The sequence below is a fragment of the Mobula hypostoma genome, chromosome 11 (genome assembly GCF_963921235.1).
Source record: "Mobula hypostoma chromosome 11, sMobHyp1.1, whole genome shotgun sequence".
Taxonomy (NCBI): domain Eukaryota; kingdom Metazoa; phylum Chordata; class Chondrichthyes; order Myliobatiformes; family Myliobatidae; genus Mobula; species Mobula hypostoma.
In genome coordinates, this window is record NC_086107.1 from 6,673,339 (window position 1) to 6,690,269 (window position 16,931).

Consider the following 16,931-nt stretch of genomic DNA (forward strand, 5'->3'; position numbering starts at 1 on the left):
GTGGTAAGATACACAAACGATGGTTTAAGGAAACTTTGTGTTTACACCTGACAAGGCACACAAAACAGTGGCTGCTTCCTGCCAATACTCCAGAGTTTTCCAACCTCCACGAGGTCTCCCAATGTTTAAAACAATTTATCAACAGAACCTCTCTTGTGCTATCCACAGCTCACACACCACTGTAACAAAGAATGCTCACCTACTTACAATTTCATGCATGGCTCCTTTTACACTAGATAAAGGGGTGGGGGAGAAATACGTTGGGGAGAGATTCTAGTTGCTCCCTTCCCCACCCTTGGGTCCACAACTGGAATGAAAGGGGCCAAATACCCTCTGGAAATGGTTGTCCAAACAGACCTGTAACAGTGCCACTTTTCAGTACGAGCAGCTGTCAGGTCAACATGAAGAGAGGATCACCCCACCCCCTTCAGCAACACCCTCCCCTCCCCCAGCAGGCCAGCTGGCTAAAAACTCACAGAAATAACACACGGACTTCCTTCCTCCTGATATCTGAACATCATGGATCGAAAAAGAAATCAAACTTCAGGCACAACAGAAAGCAGGAGCCCTCTGCTCTTTTTCAGTCGCTCTCCATTCCTGCTTGATCCAGACCGTCAAAGAAAGCTTTCCTGGAATGAGTTCCTGTCTGTGTGTGACCCAGTTCTCAATGGCAAAGGAAGCCCAAGAGCTGAGATGCAGAAGAAAAACAATAAAATTCAGCCCTTCAAAACACTCAGCAACAATCCACCTCTATGCAGCAGCACAGGAAAGCCTTCGCCCCACTTGTTGATATCCAGGCATTGGAAAAATCCACAAATTACCAACGACTGGCACAAAACCAGATTGTAAATCTACCTGTTGGCTGATCTAATTCTGACTTGTGTTTCTTTCTGGAATGTTCTAAGTGGGTTTTAAATTTAAAATAAGACCCATTTTCAGTAAACGAAGCTGAACAGTTGGGCTTCTGGAGTTTGTCTTCTGTCTCCATAATCTTCAAACTCCCACTGAGCCCCCCACCCCTCTGAAGCTGCACACATTATCATTTGCACTCGAGAACCCTGCCCTGACAAGCAGCCAGTTTTACCACGCGACTAGAAACCTCATCTATTGGACTAGAGGCTTGCGGGAATCAGTGTTTTGTAGCTAACATGAGATCATTTTTAAAGTAAGCTTCCAGAAACACGCAAATATGGCTTCTAATCCAGTTTAAAACATCGTACGTTTAGCAGGCTTCAGAGTCCAGATAACGTGCTCAGTAGCAACATAATTAACAAACAGGGTGCAAGATACTGGTGGAGGTCATCGCTTTTCTGTGCATCTTTCCGCCACTGTTGATTTACTAGCATGCCAGCTCTGCTGCTACACATCAGCCAATGTTTTCTGCAGCAAGATCACCGTGTCCCATCAGGATGGTACCTTATTAGGGCAGGAAGCTGGGATGGGGGGGGGGAGGAAGGTCGAAATGGGATCTGGAGAAGACTGGCTTTAGTCCTCTGTGGCTAACGTTTACGAAAGGTTCAGGGGAAAATGTTTTGCTTTTATTAGACCGTGCTTTCTAAGAAGTTTGTGAGTTAATTACACAGCGGACAGAGCTACTGGTGTTTTGGATCTCGGGGGGCGTACAGTTTGGGAGGATAAAAATAAAGTGTGGGGGGAGCTGAAGCCCGAAGCAGGTAAGTCTGGAGCTGGAAGAACTTTAGGTATTGCTGAGAGAAGTAGGGAGATCAGGAGGCAGGGAAGGGTAGAAATGAAACTTGACAGGAGGGACACTTTAGGAAGTTTTAAGAAGGTAATAACAATTCAAAGGCTGAGGGCAGAGGAATTTGGACAGCTCAAGGCTACAGAGCAGGACGGCTTGGAAAGCAGAGGGATTAGAGGGTGAAGGAGAAAGGGGGCAGAAGCTGGGTGGCACAGGTTGGGATGGGGGTGGATGGGAGGGCAGCCTGGTCAGGAGAGCAGGGCAATTTAGCAAAGGTAAGGACAAGGGAGGGGCAGGGGCAGTGATGTGGGTTTATTGTCAGATTTGCAAGAGATGATATCAGCAATGGTATGAGGTTGGGGTGCAGTCAGTTTAGGTGCGTCAGAAACCAAGTCATGGATAGCTTGGGGGTGGCAGAGGGGGGTGGAAGAATTGAGGGGGCACATCAGAGACAAGGGGGGGTGAGAATTGAGGGGGCAGATCAGAGATAAAGAAAGAGGGAAGCATAGAGAGGGGTTAGAAATCTCAAAGCAACGAGTGGACAGAAAACGAAGGGGGGGGCAAGGAAAGACGGAAGAGTTAGAGATCAAAAGGGAGAAAGGAGAGGCTAAGAAGGAGGAATCGAGGTCAGAGTACCGGAGTGGTCCAGAGATGGGTCAGATCATTGTGAAGCCTCACATTGCCGAATAGTCGAGCCAGGTTTACCGTCAAGGACAAGCAGGTGGACGGAAGGGGGCGGGCGAGTGTACAGTAGTGGCAGGTAGACCCGGGATAGGTATCAGACGAACGGGACCCCCCCCCCGCAACAGCTCCCCCTCTTTAAGCCCCGACCTTACCTTGGCGGGAGGCAGGAGCGCCGAGCGGTGCCGCGGGCCCGATCCCGGCGCCGATCTGGATGCGGCCACCGCCGCACCGTGGAGCCGGAGCCGGAGCCGGAGCCGAGCCCGCGCCATGCTCCCTCAGCCCGCTGCCGCCATCGCACGGCCACGGCCGGGTTCCGGCTGACGGAAGGGAGAGCGGGAGCAGCAGTGGCGCCACCCAGCCTGTACCGACCCCCGGGCCTCAGCCGCACCGCCCGCTCGGCCGCCCCATAGCCGAGGGCGGCGGCAGTGGGTGCATGGAGATCTGCGGGCGCTCAGAGGTTGGCGGCGCAGCTCCAGCACCACAACAACATCAACATGTCCGGCCGCAGCCCGAGCCCGTCTGAGAATGCGCACTGCGCCTGCGCTCCAGGCCAGGGGCGGGGCCCGCTGGAGATGTGGGCGGGGCCACGGGGAGGTCGAGGGCGTCACCGGCAGGTGATGGGGGCGTGGCCATCTTGAGAAAGGGGCGTGGTCCGCCGTGTTGGAGGCGTGGTCAACCGGAAATTATTAGGAAAACAGGGGCGGATCTGGAGGTATGACGGGGCGCGGCCAGGGAGAGCGGGGTCAGCGGGAGAGTCTGTGGGCACGGCCGGCGGGAGATTGGCGAACAGGATGGGGGCGTGGCCAGCGGGAGATCGCATTGGGGCTATCAGGAGGCAGTGTGTGGGCGTGTCCCGCGGGATATTGGCAGACAGGATTTGTGGGCGTGGACAAGGGAGGTTGAGGGCGTGGCCAGCAGGATAACTGGGTAACGCACACAAAATGCTGGAGGAACGCAGCAGGCCGGGAAGCATCGGGACCTGCTGAAGGGTCTCGGCCCGAAACGTCGACTGTACTCTTGTGCATAGATGTTGGCCGGCCTGCTGAGTTCCCCCAGCATTGCGTGTGTGTTGCTCGAATTTCCCGTATCTGCGAATTTTCTCTCGTTTGTGATTGGATAACTGGGTGGGCGGTGCATGCAGAAGGGGCGTGGCCAGCAAGAGGCTGGGACAGTGGTGGGGGCGCGGCCAGAGGCGGGGCTGGTTTCGAGCATGGAACGGAAGCCGCAGATCGGTGGGCGTGGCCAGTGGGTAGAGCCAATGATCGGACGGGAACATATTCAGTGGGCGGGGACTGCTATCTCATTCGACGATGGCCACCTGGAGGCGGGATTATGAGGGATCAATGCCGGTTAGGTTGACGGAGCGGCCGGTACTGTGAATAGTTACGGAGATGCACCGTGAGTGGGGCGAGTGTCCCTTCTCCAGCTCGCTATCTCTTTCACCAGTCAATTTCCCAGCTCTTTACTTCACCTCTCCCAGTTTCACCTATTACCCTGTGTTTCTCCCTCCCCCTTCTAACTCTGAGTCCTCAGCTTTTGTTTCAGCGGTTCTACTGAATGCTCTCGGCCTGAACCGTCACTGTACTCTCCTCCATAGCCGCTGCATGGCCTGCTGAGTTCCTCCAGCATCTTGTGTGTGTTGTGACTAGAGATAGGTCATCGTAAAGGAGGCGAGGCTTCCGATAAAGGGCGGAGCAATAAGGAAGGGGTGTGGCTATAATTGGAGGTGCGACTTAACCAATTTCCCGGGGATCAATAAAGTATGACTATGACTATGACCATGACCATGTCCATGTCCATGTCCGAGCTGTACAGAAGAAAGGCGAGTGAAAGAATGCAGCTGGCTAAATAGGAGAGTGCGAAGAGGAGAGGACTATTTAGGACGCAAGAGGAACTGCAATTAGAGAAAAGTGACTGCAGTTGTTGGAATCTGGAGCCACAGATAATCCGTCAGAGGGACTCAGCCGATCGAGCAGCATTTGTGGAGGGGGAAGAAGACGGGACCCTACACCAGGAAGGGAAAATATTCGCTGGGAATGTTGAAAAGATGGATAGAATTGAGGGAGACTGTGACCCTTTTTTCCCCCAAATTGTTTTTGCTTACGCAACTATCTTGCCTCTCCTCTGTTCCCATCTACGTGTTTGCTTAAACCCCACTTTATGATAGTACTGTACTCAATTTGAAATGTTAGTTCTGTGTATCTTTCCACCTCTAGCCCTGACATGTATTCTGAGTTCAAAAGTTGTATTGTTCAGGCACTTACCCCGTCCTGAACTCTCCATCCCTCATTGTTACCCTACTCAAGTTGCTACCCAATTTCAATAAACTAAAATCATAGGCAAAGGCATGACTGGCTTTGAAACTTACGAATCAAACTCTTCAGCTGTCAATCATAAATATGTCTGAAATTGCGCTGCTATCAGGAAGAAGGTAAAGTACAGGTATCTCAGGACCCATGCCACCAGGTTCAGGAGCCATTATTACCCTTCAGCCATCAGGACCTTGAATCCGAGGGGATAACTTAACTCATCTTCAATCGTCCCATTACTGAAATGTTCCCACAACCTATGGACTCACCTCAAAGGAATCTTCATCTCATGTTCTCAATATTTATTGCCTTTTTTAATTTCAATTTGATTTTGCACAGTTCATTGTCTTTTGCACACTGGTCTGTCTTGCTGGTTGCAGTCTTTCATTGATTCTATTGTGTTTCATGTGAATGCCCACAAGAAAATGAATATCAGGGTTGTATATGGTGACGTCTACGTAATTTGACAATAAGTTTCCTTTTAACTGCGAGTACTAATTTACCTGAGGGGAAACCCTTCAAGAATTTTTGTGGATTATAGGAGACAGGAACAAAGATGTCTATCTCAGTAAGTAAGCTAATAAGTCAACATTATGAAGAAAGAAATCGTTACACCGCATTTGGCATTCTTCACTCTATAGAAAACAATTATTTTTTCTTTCTCGCTTTTCAAACTGGGAATCAACCATTTGCAAGAAGACAGGAAGAGCCTTTTTCTTGTACCAAGGTAACTCTGATACCTTCAATAGTAATTCAGGAGTGTCATTATTGGCTCCTGAGTTAAAGTTTGTAGGATTAAGACAAAGATCAAGTCTAAGTCAAAGTAAATTTATTGTCAAAGTACATATATGTTACCATTCATTTATTCATTTTTACACAGACATTTTCAGGAAAATAAAGAAATACACAAGAATTTATGAAAAACTATACATAAAAAAACTAACAAACAATGTGCAAAAAAGATAAATCCTGCAAACTAAAAATAAATAATCCTGAGAACATGAGTTGTCAAGTCCTTGAAAGTGAGTCTATAGGTGGAGTCAGTTCAGAGTTGAGGTCCATGCTAGTTCAGGAGCCTATTGGTTCAAAGTAAATTTATTACCAAAGTACATATTTGCTACTATATACAACCCTGTGATTCACTTTCAAAATATGAATGGGAGTAGGTGGTAGATGGTCGTATGAGCAGCTGGTGCATATCACAAGTCCCGGTTATGCGATCACTGACTCCAGGCAGACAATCTCTGAAGAGTATTGATAATGGCTGGAGTCACCCATCTTGTAAAGACCCTGCCCAGGAGAAGGTAATGGCAAGCCACTTCTGTAGAAAAATTTGCCAGGAGCAATCAAGGTCATGAGACCATTATCGCCCATGTCATACGACACGGCACATAGCGAATGAACAACTCATAGTAAAACAATAAAATAGAATAGAATCAATGTAAAACTACGCACAAAGACTAACAAACAACCAATGTGGAAAAGAAGACAAATTGTGCAAATTTAAAAATAAAATAATAAATAGATAAATAATATTGAGAATATGCGTGGTAGGGTAATAACTGTTTCTGACGTGTTCCGTGAGTTTCAAGCAAAGCGTGTGGCCTCAAGTTAAGAAGTCTGGAGACAGGGCGCGAGCCCATGATTGACTCCATTTCTCTCTGATCTCGGCGATAAAAGCACCGTGGAAGGTTGAGATCATCGAGGAGAGTGCGGAAGGTGAGCAGGTGTTCAGCACTGTCTACCAGCCTCGCACTACCTGCTGCTGGAGGGGGACGATTTCTCTCTCCCTCTCATCCGCTGTTCCCAAAGGAAAGTCCCTGCATTTGAATGGTCACTGTCTCTCTCTTGGTGCTGTCGGAGGATGGTGCTAGAGTTCTGGGCAAGGTTGAATCAACACGGGTTGTGGATAGGACTCTGTACTTCACATTATGATATGTTTCTGTTGGTATTTTGGGCGACTTTGAATCGGGGCAATCTGCAGATAATGAACACTGAGCTGAATGTCCTGGACCCTTTCAGTTTAGTGTTTTATATTCTGTGTTTTTCACTCATTTAATTTTGTTACTATTTGCGCGATGTATTTTTATTTTGTGCATGGGGGAGGGTTGATGTTTTTTCTTTGAATGGGTTCCATGTCTGTCATTGTTCCGTGACTGTCTGGGGGGAAGACAAGTCTCGGGGTTGAATACTGCATACAAACTTCGATAATAAATGTACTTCAAATCTTTGAACTTGGTTGCGTGGGACCTAACTCTCCTGTACCTCCTGCCTGATAGCAGCCGAGAGAAGAGAGCATGTCCTGGATTAAGTCTAGGTCCTTGGCTCTGTGATACAAAAGTCTGTGCCTTCACTATGTCAGGGGTTGTTGAGACTACATCTGCGGGGCTGTGTGCAGCACTGGTCTCCTTGGCTCAGCGTGCACGTAAATGGAAAGAAAGCATTTGGGCACTAATGCCAAGAACATGTGGGTTGTTTTATTTATGTACTCAGGGATACAGCTTGGAACAGGACCTTCTGGCCCAGAGAACCACACTGCCCAGCAATCCACGTATTTAATGAGGCATCCATTAGCCTTGCGAGACCATGGATCTGCATCTCGAAAGTCTTCACTCTCCAGGGCGCAGGCCTGGGCAAAGTTGTATGGAAGACCAGCAGTTGTCCATGCTGCACGTCTCCCCTCTCCACAACACCAATGTTGTCCAAGGGAAGGGCATTAGGACCCATACAGCTTGGCACCAGTGTCGTCGCAGAGCAATGTGTGATTAAGTGCCTTGCTCAAGGTCACAACACATTCCCTCGGCTGGGGCTCGAACTCACAACCTTCAGGTAGCTAGTCCAATGCCTTAACCACTTGGCCACCTATTTAACACTAGCCTAATTACAGCACCAGGGACATGCCTGTCCCAGCACACAAAATCGGCTCTGGGGGACTGGATGAGTTCTACAGTGAGATCCAACAGCCAGGAAGGTGGTACTGCAACGCTCTGTGGAGAGCACAGGGCATGACAAGGCACAGAAGGTGTCATGGTCGTCCACTGCAACCAAGGAAGACCCCAGTTAGTAATAATTGTTTGTAACACGGGTTCAGACTTCTGAGGTCAGAAGAGTGGAACTGCCCCAGTGCAGCAGCTTTTCCACTTTAAAAACTCTCCTGCTCAGGCTTCCTGTCATCGTCGGACAGAACGGGAAACCACCACCAATCACAGTGCACTTAACAATAACCAATTAACCTCCGTCTTTTTACTGTGGGAGGAAACTGGAGCCCCCGGGGGAAACCCATATGGTCACGGGGAGAACGTACAAACTCCTTACACATGGTGCTGGAATTGAACTCCTAACTCTGGAATGCCCTAAGCTGTACTAGTGTCACAGTAACCACTACACTACTGTGACACTGTGGTTTGATGAGGAGCGGTTGTTCAATCCAGAGTTGTTTCATAAATATAAGAGATCCTACAGATACTAGAAATGTTGAGCAACACACACAAGATGCAGAAGAAACATTTCAATATTTCAAAAGATTTGACAGCTGAGAAAATTGGAGCAGCACACACAAAATTCAGGAGAAACCCAACAGAATGGGAAGCATCAATGGAGGGGAATAAACAGTCGACATTTTGGTCCAAGATCCTTCATCAGGACTGGAAAGGGAGAGGGCAAAAACCAGAATAAGAAGGTGGGTAGAGGGGAAAGAAGCTGATTGGTGACAGGTTGCACTTAGCCAGAGAGTCAGGAGGCAGCAGAGATCACAGATGGGGAGCAGTTGAGAGGGTCTCACTGAACTCCCGTTGAAGAAAGGATTTAAAAACTACTTCAGGGTAGGCATACCTCAAAGAGACTTTGCTGTAGAGCAGCAAAACATAAACACAAGATTCTGTACATGCTAGTCTGGTGGAGCTTCGACAATGAGAGAAAACATCAGACAACGAAGGGTCATGAAAGGGTGAAAGCAAAGTGGGTGTCCCCTCTTTTTGGGGAATATTGAACAAAGGGTTACAGTTTTAAAGTAACATGTCACCCATTTAAGACAAAGCTTGTTTTTCTCTAAAAATTTTGTATCTTGTCAGGACTTGGTTTATGAAAAAGCTTCAATTTTTGTAAAAAAAAGCCTCTACCCATCCAACCTCTTGCTGTTCCTCTGCTGTGAATTTGTCTCTAATTATTTTGTTTAGTACACTAACGTATACAGTATCCATGGTTGTTAATGTGATACCAAAGGCCAATGCCAATTGGCTCTGGTGACAATCGAGTGTAACCCGAAACCATCAGCTGTGAAGCCTTGCTTTACATCTCAGTTTACTCCCTTCACAATGCAGCAGCTTCCACTTCCACACAGCATGTCCAAACCGTGCAATTCTGCAGCAACACACACACAAAATGCTGGAGGAACTCGGCAGGCCAGGCAGCGTCTATGGAGAGGAGTACGCAATTGACACTTCGTGCTGAGATCCTCCATCAGGACTGGAAAGGGAGGGGAAAGATAACAGAATAAGAACATTGGGGGGGGGGAGTACAAGCTACAAGGAGATAGGAGGGTGGGGAAAGAGGAATGAAGGAAGAAGCTGGGAGGTAATTGGTGAAAAAGGCAAAAGGACCATAGGAGAAAGGGAAGGAGGAGGAGAACCACAGGGAGGTGATAGACAGGTGATGAGAAGGCAAAAGAGGCCAGAGAGGGGAGTTAAAGAAGAGGGAAGGGAGAGGGAAAAGAACTGTGTAAAAAATCCTGCGCAAATCTGGCTGCTTTTGAGCCTCTGTACAGTGGTTTATGTGACTGCTGACAGGACAGCAGCACCTGATAAGGCACCGGTTCCCTCCTCTTAGTTTGCAAAGCAGCTGTGCCAATCCACTGGGATTCATGCTAGCGTGGCACACGTAGAACACAGCACCGGCCCTTCGGCCCCACACGGCCGTGCCAATCACAGCTGCTTCGCCCCAGACTCCAAGAAACTAAAGAGGGTCGTAAACACAGCGCAGCGCATCACAAAAACCAGCCTCCACGGACCCAGTGTTGAAAGGACTAGATAGACTGAAAGTGGGAAAGTCCAGAACCAGACTGAGGACCCAGCACGTGAGTGACAGAGGAGTTCAAGATGAGCTCCAACTGTGCACAGTTGTATGTTTTATCAGAATGGGCCCCTGTTCTTTTTGTTATTCTTCACTAACCCTTCAGTTAAGATTCATAAATACAAATCCTTCAATTGTGTGCAGGGTACCGTCCGTTATTTCATGGCATTAATTTGTAACAGGGTGGCAAATGACACAGCATCCACACAAACTGAGGCTTGGGGTGGGATCCAGTGAGCCTCAGTCTCTAAAGTTTGGTGGGGCAGGAGGTTGTCTTTCCTAGACTTACGCAGCCAAGGAAACCGGGATGTTCATTTCGATGATATGACAAATGTTCGCAAACTTCAAAGTTCAAAGTACATTTATTATCAAAGTTGGTGTACAATGTACAATCTTGAGATTAATTTCCTTACAGGTAGCCACGAAACAAATAAACTCAATAGATCCTATTATAAAACGAAAACCGTAAAACTTCTTATGTGCAAAAAAATGTAAACAAATAACATTCAAAATTAAAGTTCACAAAAGCAAATCCATAGCCATGAAGTCAGTTCGTCACTGTATCCAGTCCAGGAGCCTGTTAGTTGCAGGCCACAACCTCAGTTCAGCAGAGAACTCACCAAACAGTGAGCCGAACACCAGCCCAACCCTTCCCTCTGGCCCCAACACTCTGATCTTGTCAATCTAGCCTGGCGTTTAAATTGAGCAAGCCTCACTCTCCACCGCTTCAATTCAGCCCAGACTTGAACAGTCCAATCTGGCTTGGCACTTAAATCGGTCAAAGATTGGCTTGATCCTCACTCTCAGGCCTGGGCCCCATCACCTCGACTGCCTCGCTTCAGATCTGCCGCTTCAAATCAACTCCAAGCCCGTGCCAGCAATGGCCAAACGTTGGCTCTTTCCTTGCCCTCGGGCATGGGCGCCACCACCCCGATTCTGCCCCATACACACCACGCTGCAAACATCCTGCACTCTTGAGACTTCAGTTCACACCGCAAACGTGTCAGGTTGTACATAACGGTTCAAAAACTCAACTCTGAAGGGGAAGTTCCAGGCTATTGATTGTAGTGATTGTTTACCAGAAAAGTGTGATTATTACAGTAATTAAAGCAACACATACAAAAAATGCTGGTGAACGCAGCAGGCCAAGCAGCATCTTTAGGAAGAGGAACAGTTGACGTTTCATGCCGAGACCCTTCGTCAGGACCTCTTCCTATAGATGCTGCCTGGCCTGCTGCGTTCACCAGCATTTTTTGTATGTGTTGCTTGAATTTCCAGCATCTGCAGATTTCCTCGTGTTTGCGTTATTAAAGTAATTAGTTGTTTTGTTGGTACCGGTGCAATCTTAAACATCCCAGGAAGTAGAGGAACTGCCATGCGTTCTTCATAACTGAACTTGTGTGCTGGGCCAAAGCACAGGTTCTTTGAAATGATAATATTCAGGAATTTAAAGTTGCTGACCCTCTCCACCTCTGATTCCCCCAATAAGGACTGGCTGGAGGACCTCCAGTTTCCTCCTCCTGAAGTCAATAATCAGCTCCTTGGTCTTGCCAATATTGAGCAAGAGGTTGTTGTTGTGGCCCCACTTAGGGAGATTTTCAATCTCCCTCCTATCAGCTGATTCATCTTCACCTTTTGATTTAGTCAATGACAGTGGTGTTGTCAGCAAACTTGAATATGGCATTGGAGCACAGCCATAAGAGTGAGTAGAGCATGGGATAAGCATACAAATTTGTGGTGCACCCGTGCTGATGGGAGATTGTGGAGGAGATGTTGTTGCCAATCCAAACTAACTGGGCTCTGCAAGTAAGGAAATTGAGGATCCAATTGCACAAGGAGGTATTGAGGCCAAAGTCTTGAAGCTTACTGATTAGTTTTGAGGGGACGATATTATTGATTGCTGAGCTGTAGTCTATCAATATGAGTTGGATGTTACTGGATGTACATATGCAAAAACAGGCAACAGGAATTTACACCCCCCAAAAATTACTAAGCATATTGAGGACATGAGAATGCTAGGGGTAAAATGCATCTGTTTAAAATGCCCCTCCAAATGTTTTGCCAGCATGTCTAATGAACTGATGTGGATCTTATGCAGAGGGAATTCTAAAAGAATCTTCATCATCATCATTATATATTGTGTTGTATTACATGGGTGATCATGGTCTTTCCATGACTATGATAGAACCATAGAACATTACAACACAGAAACAGGCCTTTTGGCCCTTCTTGGCTGTGCCGAACAATTTTTCTGCCTAGTCCCATTGACCTGCACCTGGACCATATCCCTCCATACACCTCTCATCCATGTACCCGTCCAAGTTTTCCTTAAATGTTAAACGTGAGCCCGCATTTACCACTTCATCTGGCAGCTTATTCCACCCCCACCACCCTCTGTGTGAAGAAGCCCCTCCCTAATTTTCCTTTTAAACTTTTCCCCCTTCACACCTAACCCATGTCCTCTGGTTTTTTTCTCCCCTAGCCTCAGTGGAAAAAGCCTGCTTGCATTCGCTCTATCTATACCCATCATAATTTTATATACCTCTATCAAATCTCCCCTCATTCTTCTACTCTCCAGGGAATAAAGTCCTAACCTATTCAACCGTTCTCTGTAACTTGGTTACAGATGGTTCTTGGCAAACTTTTCGACAGAAATGGTTTGTCATTGCTTTCTTCTGGGCAGTGTCTTTACAAGACAGGTAACCCCAGTCATTATCAATACTCTTCAGAGATTGACTGCCTGGCGTCAGTGGTTGTAGAACCAGGGCTTGTGATGTGCACCGGCTGCTCGTACGACCATCCACCACCAGCTCCCATGTGACCCTGATCAGGAGGCTAAGCAAGTGCTACACCTTGCCCATGGGTGACCTGCAGGCTAGCAAAAGAAGAGAGCACCTTACACCTCCTTTGGTAGCGACCTATCTCCACCCCATCATCCTAAAGAGAATTCAGGATCTTTGTGGCGGCAGTACAATGCAATACAATATAATAAAGAAAAAGAAGGAACTACAGTAAGTATATATTTATATAGTAAATTGTTAAATTAAATAAGTAGTGCAAAATACGAATAAAAAACTAGTGAGGTAGTGTTTATGGGTTCAACGTCCATTTAGAAATCAGATGGCCAAGGGAAAGAAGCTGTTCCTGAATTATTGAGTGTGTGCCTTCAGGCTCTTGTACCTCTTTCCTGATGGTAGCAATGAGAACAAGGCATGACCTGGGTGAGGGGGTCCTTAATAATGGATGCCACCTTTTTGAAGCATTGCCCCTTGAAGATGCCCTGCATGCTACGGAGGCTAGTACTCATGATGGAGCTGATTAAGTTTACAACTCACTGAATTTTCATAAAGTTATATAAAGTTTAAGAGAGACTCCGAGACTTTTACTGTGCCATGGTCTGTTCTTATCAAATTACGGTACCTGTATTGCTTTGCACTGTTGGAACTATATGTTATAATTACGTGGTTTTTGTTAGTTTTTAAGTCGGTTTGTCATGTGTTTTCGTGTTATCATTCTGGAAAAACATTTTTATCATTTCTTAATGCATGCATTACTAAATGACAATAAAAGGGGACTGTGTGTCCTCATAATCATAATCATATTCGTAAAGTTGGAAGAATATGTGAGATGAAACCTTGAAACCACAAAACTGTAAAAGCTGAAGAGAATAATGAGGATCAAAACCCAAAAGGTAAAATGAGTTTGAAATGCGAGCGTAGTTCACCCGTCGGAAATGCTGAACCAATTGAAGGGAACGGGTTGTGGGAGAGTAGAACATGGTACATTGGGAATAGAGAACATCATGGTACAGGCCCTTCAGCCTATCATGTTGTGTTGACCTGTATAAACTTACACCACCAATCTAACCCTTCCCTCCTACACAGCACATAGCACTCCAATTTTCTTTCATCCATGTTCCTATCTAAGTGTCTTTGAAATGTTCCCATGGTATCAACCACTGCCACCACCCCCAGGAGTGCTTTCCAGATACTGCCCACTCTTTATGTGAAAAAAAACTATCTCTGACATCTCTCTGAACTTTCGTCCGCTCACCTTAAAAGAATGTCCTCTGGTATTGGCCATTGCCGCCCTGGGAAAAAGTTTCACTCTGTCTATGCCTCCCATAATCTTATGCACCTCTATCAGGTCACTGCCCAGCCTCCAGACACCTGCTCTATAGAACCCACAGGTAAGGAAACATGTTCCAAGGTGTTTCCAGTTGCTGGCATCCACAGTAGCGATGAAATGAACATAGAAAAGTTCAAAGTACAAATTTCAAAGTTCAAAGTAAATGTTATTATCCGAGTGCATATATGTCACCATATACAACCCTGAGATTCATTTTCTAGAGAATAGTAAACATAACAGGATCATTGTACGGCTGCCAGACTGGGGCGTATAAACCAGAGGGTGGAGGATAACAAACTGTGCAAATGCAAAAAGAAGAAACAGTAATATAAATAAGTAAGCAATAAATATCAAGAACATGAGATGAAGAGTCCTTGAAAGTGAGTCCATAGGTTGTGGAAACAGTTCAATGATGAGACAAGTGAAGTTGCATGAAGTTATCCCATTCCATTCAAGAGCCTGATGGTTGAGGGATAATAACTGTTCCTGAACCTGGCGGTGTGAGACCTAAGGCTCCTTCACCTAGAACATAGATATATAGAACATAGATTTTATCTAGGACAGAGATGTACAGAGCACAGAACATTACACACAGTACAGGCCCTTCGGCCCACAATGTTGTGCCAACCATTTAACCTTCCCTCCTATATAACCCTCCATTTTTCAATCATCCATGTGCCCATCTAAGAGGTTCTTAAATGTCCCAACTGTATCTGCCTCTCCCACTACCCCTGGCAACGCATTCTACACACCCTGTGTAAAGAACCTACCTCTGACATTCCCCCTATACTTTCCTCCAATCACCCTTAAAATTACACCCCCTCATTTTCACCCTGTGAAAAAAGTCTCTGGCTGCCCCCTCGATTTTTGCCTCTTCTCATCTTGAAGTTGTTAATAACTGGAATTAACCAGCGCTCTCTGAGGTAATAGAGATGGTTTTCCATTATTGCTTGGTTATTTCTGAATAAAACGAGAGCATTTGGTGTTTGAAAACTAACAGCAGCTTGAAATTGAGAGGATTCAGTGCTTGCTGGAGCCTAATCCCTTGATTTTAGATTAGAGAGGGATCAATTCTGACTGAAACTTAACCTCTCTTCACTCCCATGAGAGAGACAAGCCCTGGCTGAACTGAGCCAAGACACATTCAAAAAACCGTGCCGCAGGCTTGCTACTCGGTACTGAGCTGAGGTAGTATCACTTAAAATCTGTTTCAGTGTCAATGAGTATCACTCTAATCCAAGTGGTTATTAACTTTAATTACAGGCATGTTGAAATACATTGCTCAAACTTTACTGGTGCCAGATTGAATCCTGATCCTCTCTTCCACTCCTCCATGTTTAAGGATAAGGCTTACAGATGTTATTGAAGCTCACAGGATTAAAGGCACAATGTTAGTATAGCTACAAAATGGCCAAGATGCAGAAAGCAGAACATGATTCAACAATGGTTTCACAGGCTGATTTAAAAAACTCCATTTAAATAGCACCTTTCATGACCCCAGGTTATTAAGGCAAAGGCAAGCGGGTGCTTTTGAACTATAATTATTCTTCCAAAGTGCACTAGCTACACCACACCCAAGGCAAGCACATAAGTGCCATCACAAAGAAGTTATGTCGTCTTTATTGGAAGTTTACGCAGATTCAGCATGGCATCTCAAACTTTGACAAACTTCTATGGATGTCAAATCACAGGAAAAGCCCTCCCCAGCATTGAGCACAGTTACAAGGAGCGATGACACAAGAAAGCAGCATCCATCATCAAGGACCTCACCATCCAAGCCACACCTTCTCACTATTGCCATCGAGCAGGAGGTCCCAGTCACCAGCTTCATGAGCAGTTATTACCCTAAACCATTAGGATCCTGAACCAGCATGGGTAACTTCACTCATCACATCTGAACTGATTCCACAACCTACAGATTCATTTTCAAGAACTCAATAACTCATGTTCGAGCATTATCTGCACAGTGTTTCTTCTTTTGCACATTGGTTGTTTGTCAGTCTTTGTTTATGCATAGTTTTTCATAAATGCTATTACATTTCTTTATTTTCCTGTAAACAGCATCCAGGACATCTTCAAGGAGTGATGCCCCTAGAAGGCAGCATCCATTATTAAGGACCCCATCACTTGGGACATGCCCTCTTCTCATTGCTACTATCAGGAAGGAGGTACAGGAGCCTGAAGACACACACTCAATGACTCAGGAACAGCTTCTTCCCCTCTGCCATTGAATTTCTGAATGGACATCGAACCCATGAACTCTACCTCTACTTTTTTTTCTCTTTTTGGATTACTTATTTAAGTTAACTTTGTAAAATATATACACATATTTACACTTCTTGCTGTAATTTACAGTTTTTATTATATTATGTACGGCTGCTGATTAATAACAAATTTCATGATAGAGGCCAGTGATATGAAACCTGACTCTGAAATACCTGCAAAACAATGTATTTCAAGGTAGCATATGATGATATAAATATTTTGATAAAAAATTTACTTTGATATGGTCCTTAGCGCGTGGCCAAGTAGTTAAGGCATCTGTCTAGTGATCTGAAGGTCGCTGGTTCAAGCCTCAGCTGAGGCAGCATGTTGTGTCCTTGAGCAAGGCACTTAATCACACATTGCTCTGTGACGACACCGGTACCAAGCTATATCGGCCCTAGTGCCCTTCCCTTGGACAACATTGGTGGCATGGAGAGGGGAGACTTGCAGCATGGGCAACTGCCAGTCTTCCATACAACCTTGCCCAGGCCTGTGCCCTGGAAACCTTGCAAGGGGCAAATCCACCGTCTCACGAGACTAACGGATGCCTGTATATATATAATAAATAGACATGATAATGACTAGATGATTTATGTTGCTGTGAGACTGAATGGAGATAAATATTGGAGACACAAGGGACTGCAGATGCTGGAATCTGGAGGGTCACACCAGATTCTGGAGGAATGGTAATGTAGTGGTCAGCACAATGCCTTACAGTATGGCCAACCCAGGTTCAACTGCTGATGCTGCCTGTATGGAGTTGGAGTTTATACATTCTC

General features: G+C 45.9%; 1 protein-coding gene across 8 annotated transcripts in view; it reads right to left on the reverse strand.

Annotated features, from left to right (window-relative positions):
* LOC134353567 (homeodomain-interacting protein kinase 3-like) overlaps nucleotides 1–2,906 on the reverse strand; it is a 251,827-nt gene extending 248,921 nt beyond the window's left edge. For 3 of the 8 annotated variants that reach the window (XM_063061622.1, XM_063061619.1, XM_063061616.1), the window contains exons 1-2: nucleotides 2,536–2,906; nucleotides 477–688 (exon numbers count right to left, since the gene is read on the reverse strand). Coding sequence is in view for 2 of the 8 variants with exons in the window: in XM_063061616.1 (XP_062917686.1) it covers nucleotides 477–521 (45 nt within the window). In the remaining 6 variants the exon portion in view is untranslated. The remainder of the gene's footprint in view (nucleotides 1–476; nucleotides 689–2,535) is intronic. The other 5 variants (XM_063061621.1, XM_063061618.1, XM_063061615.1 and 2 more) reach the window with 3 other exon arrangements.
* Between the last annotated feature and the right edge of the window lie 14,025 nt (nucleotides 2,907–16,931).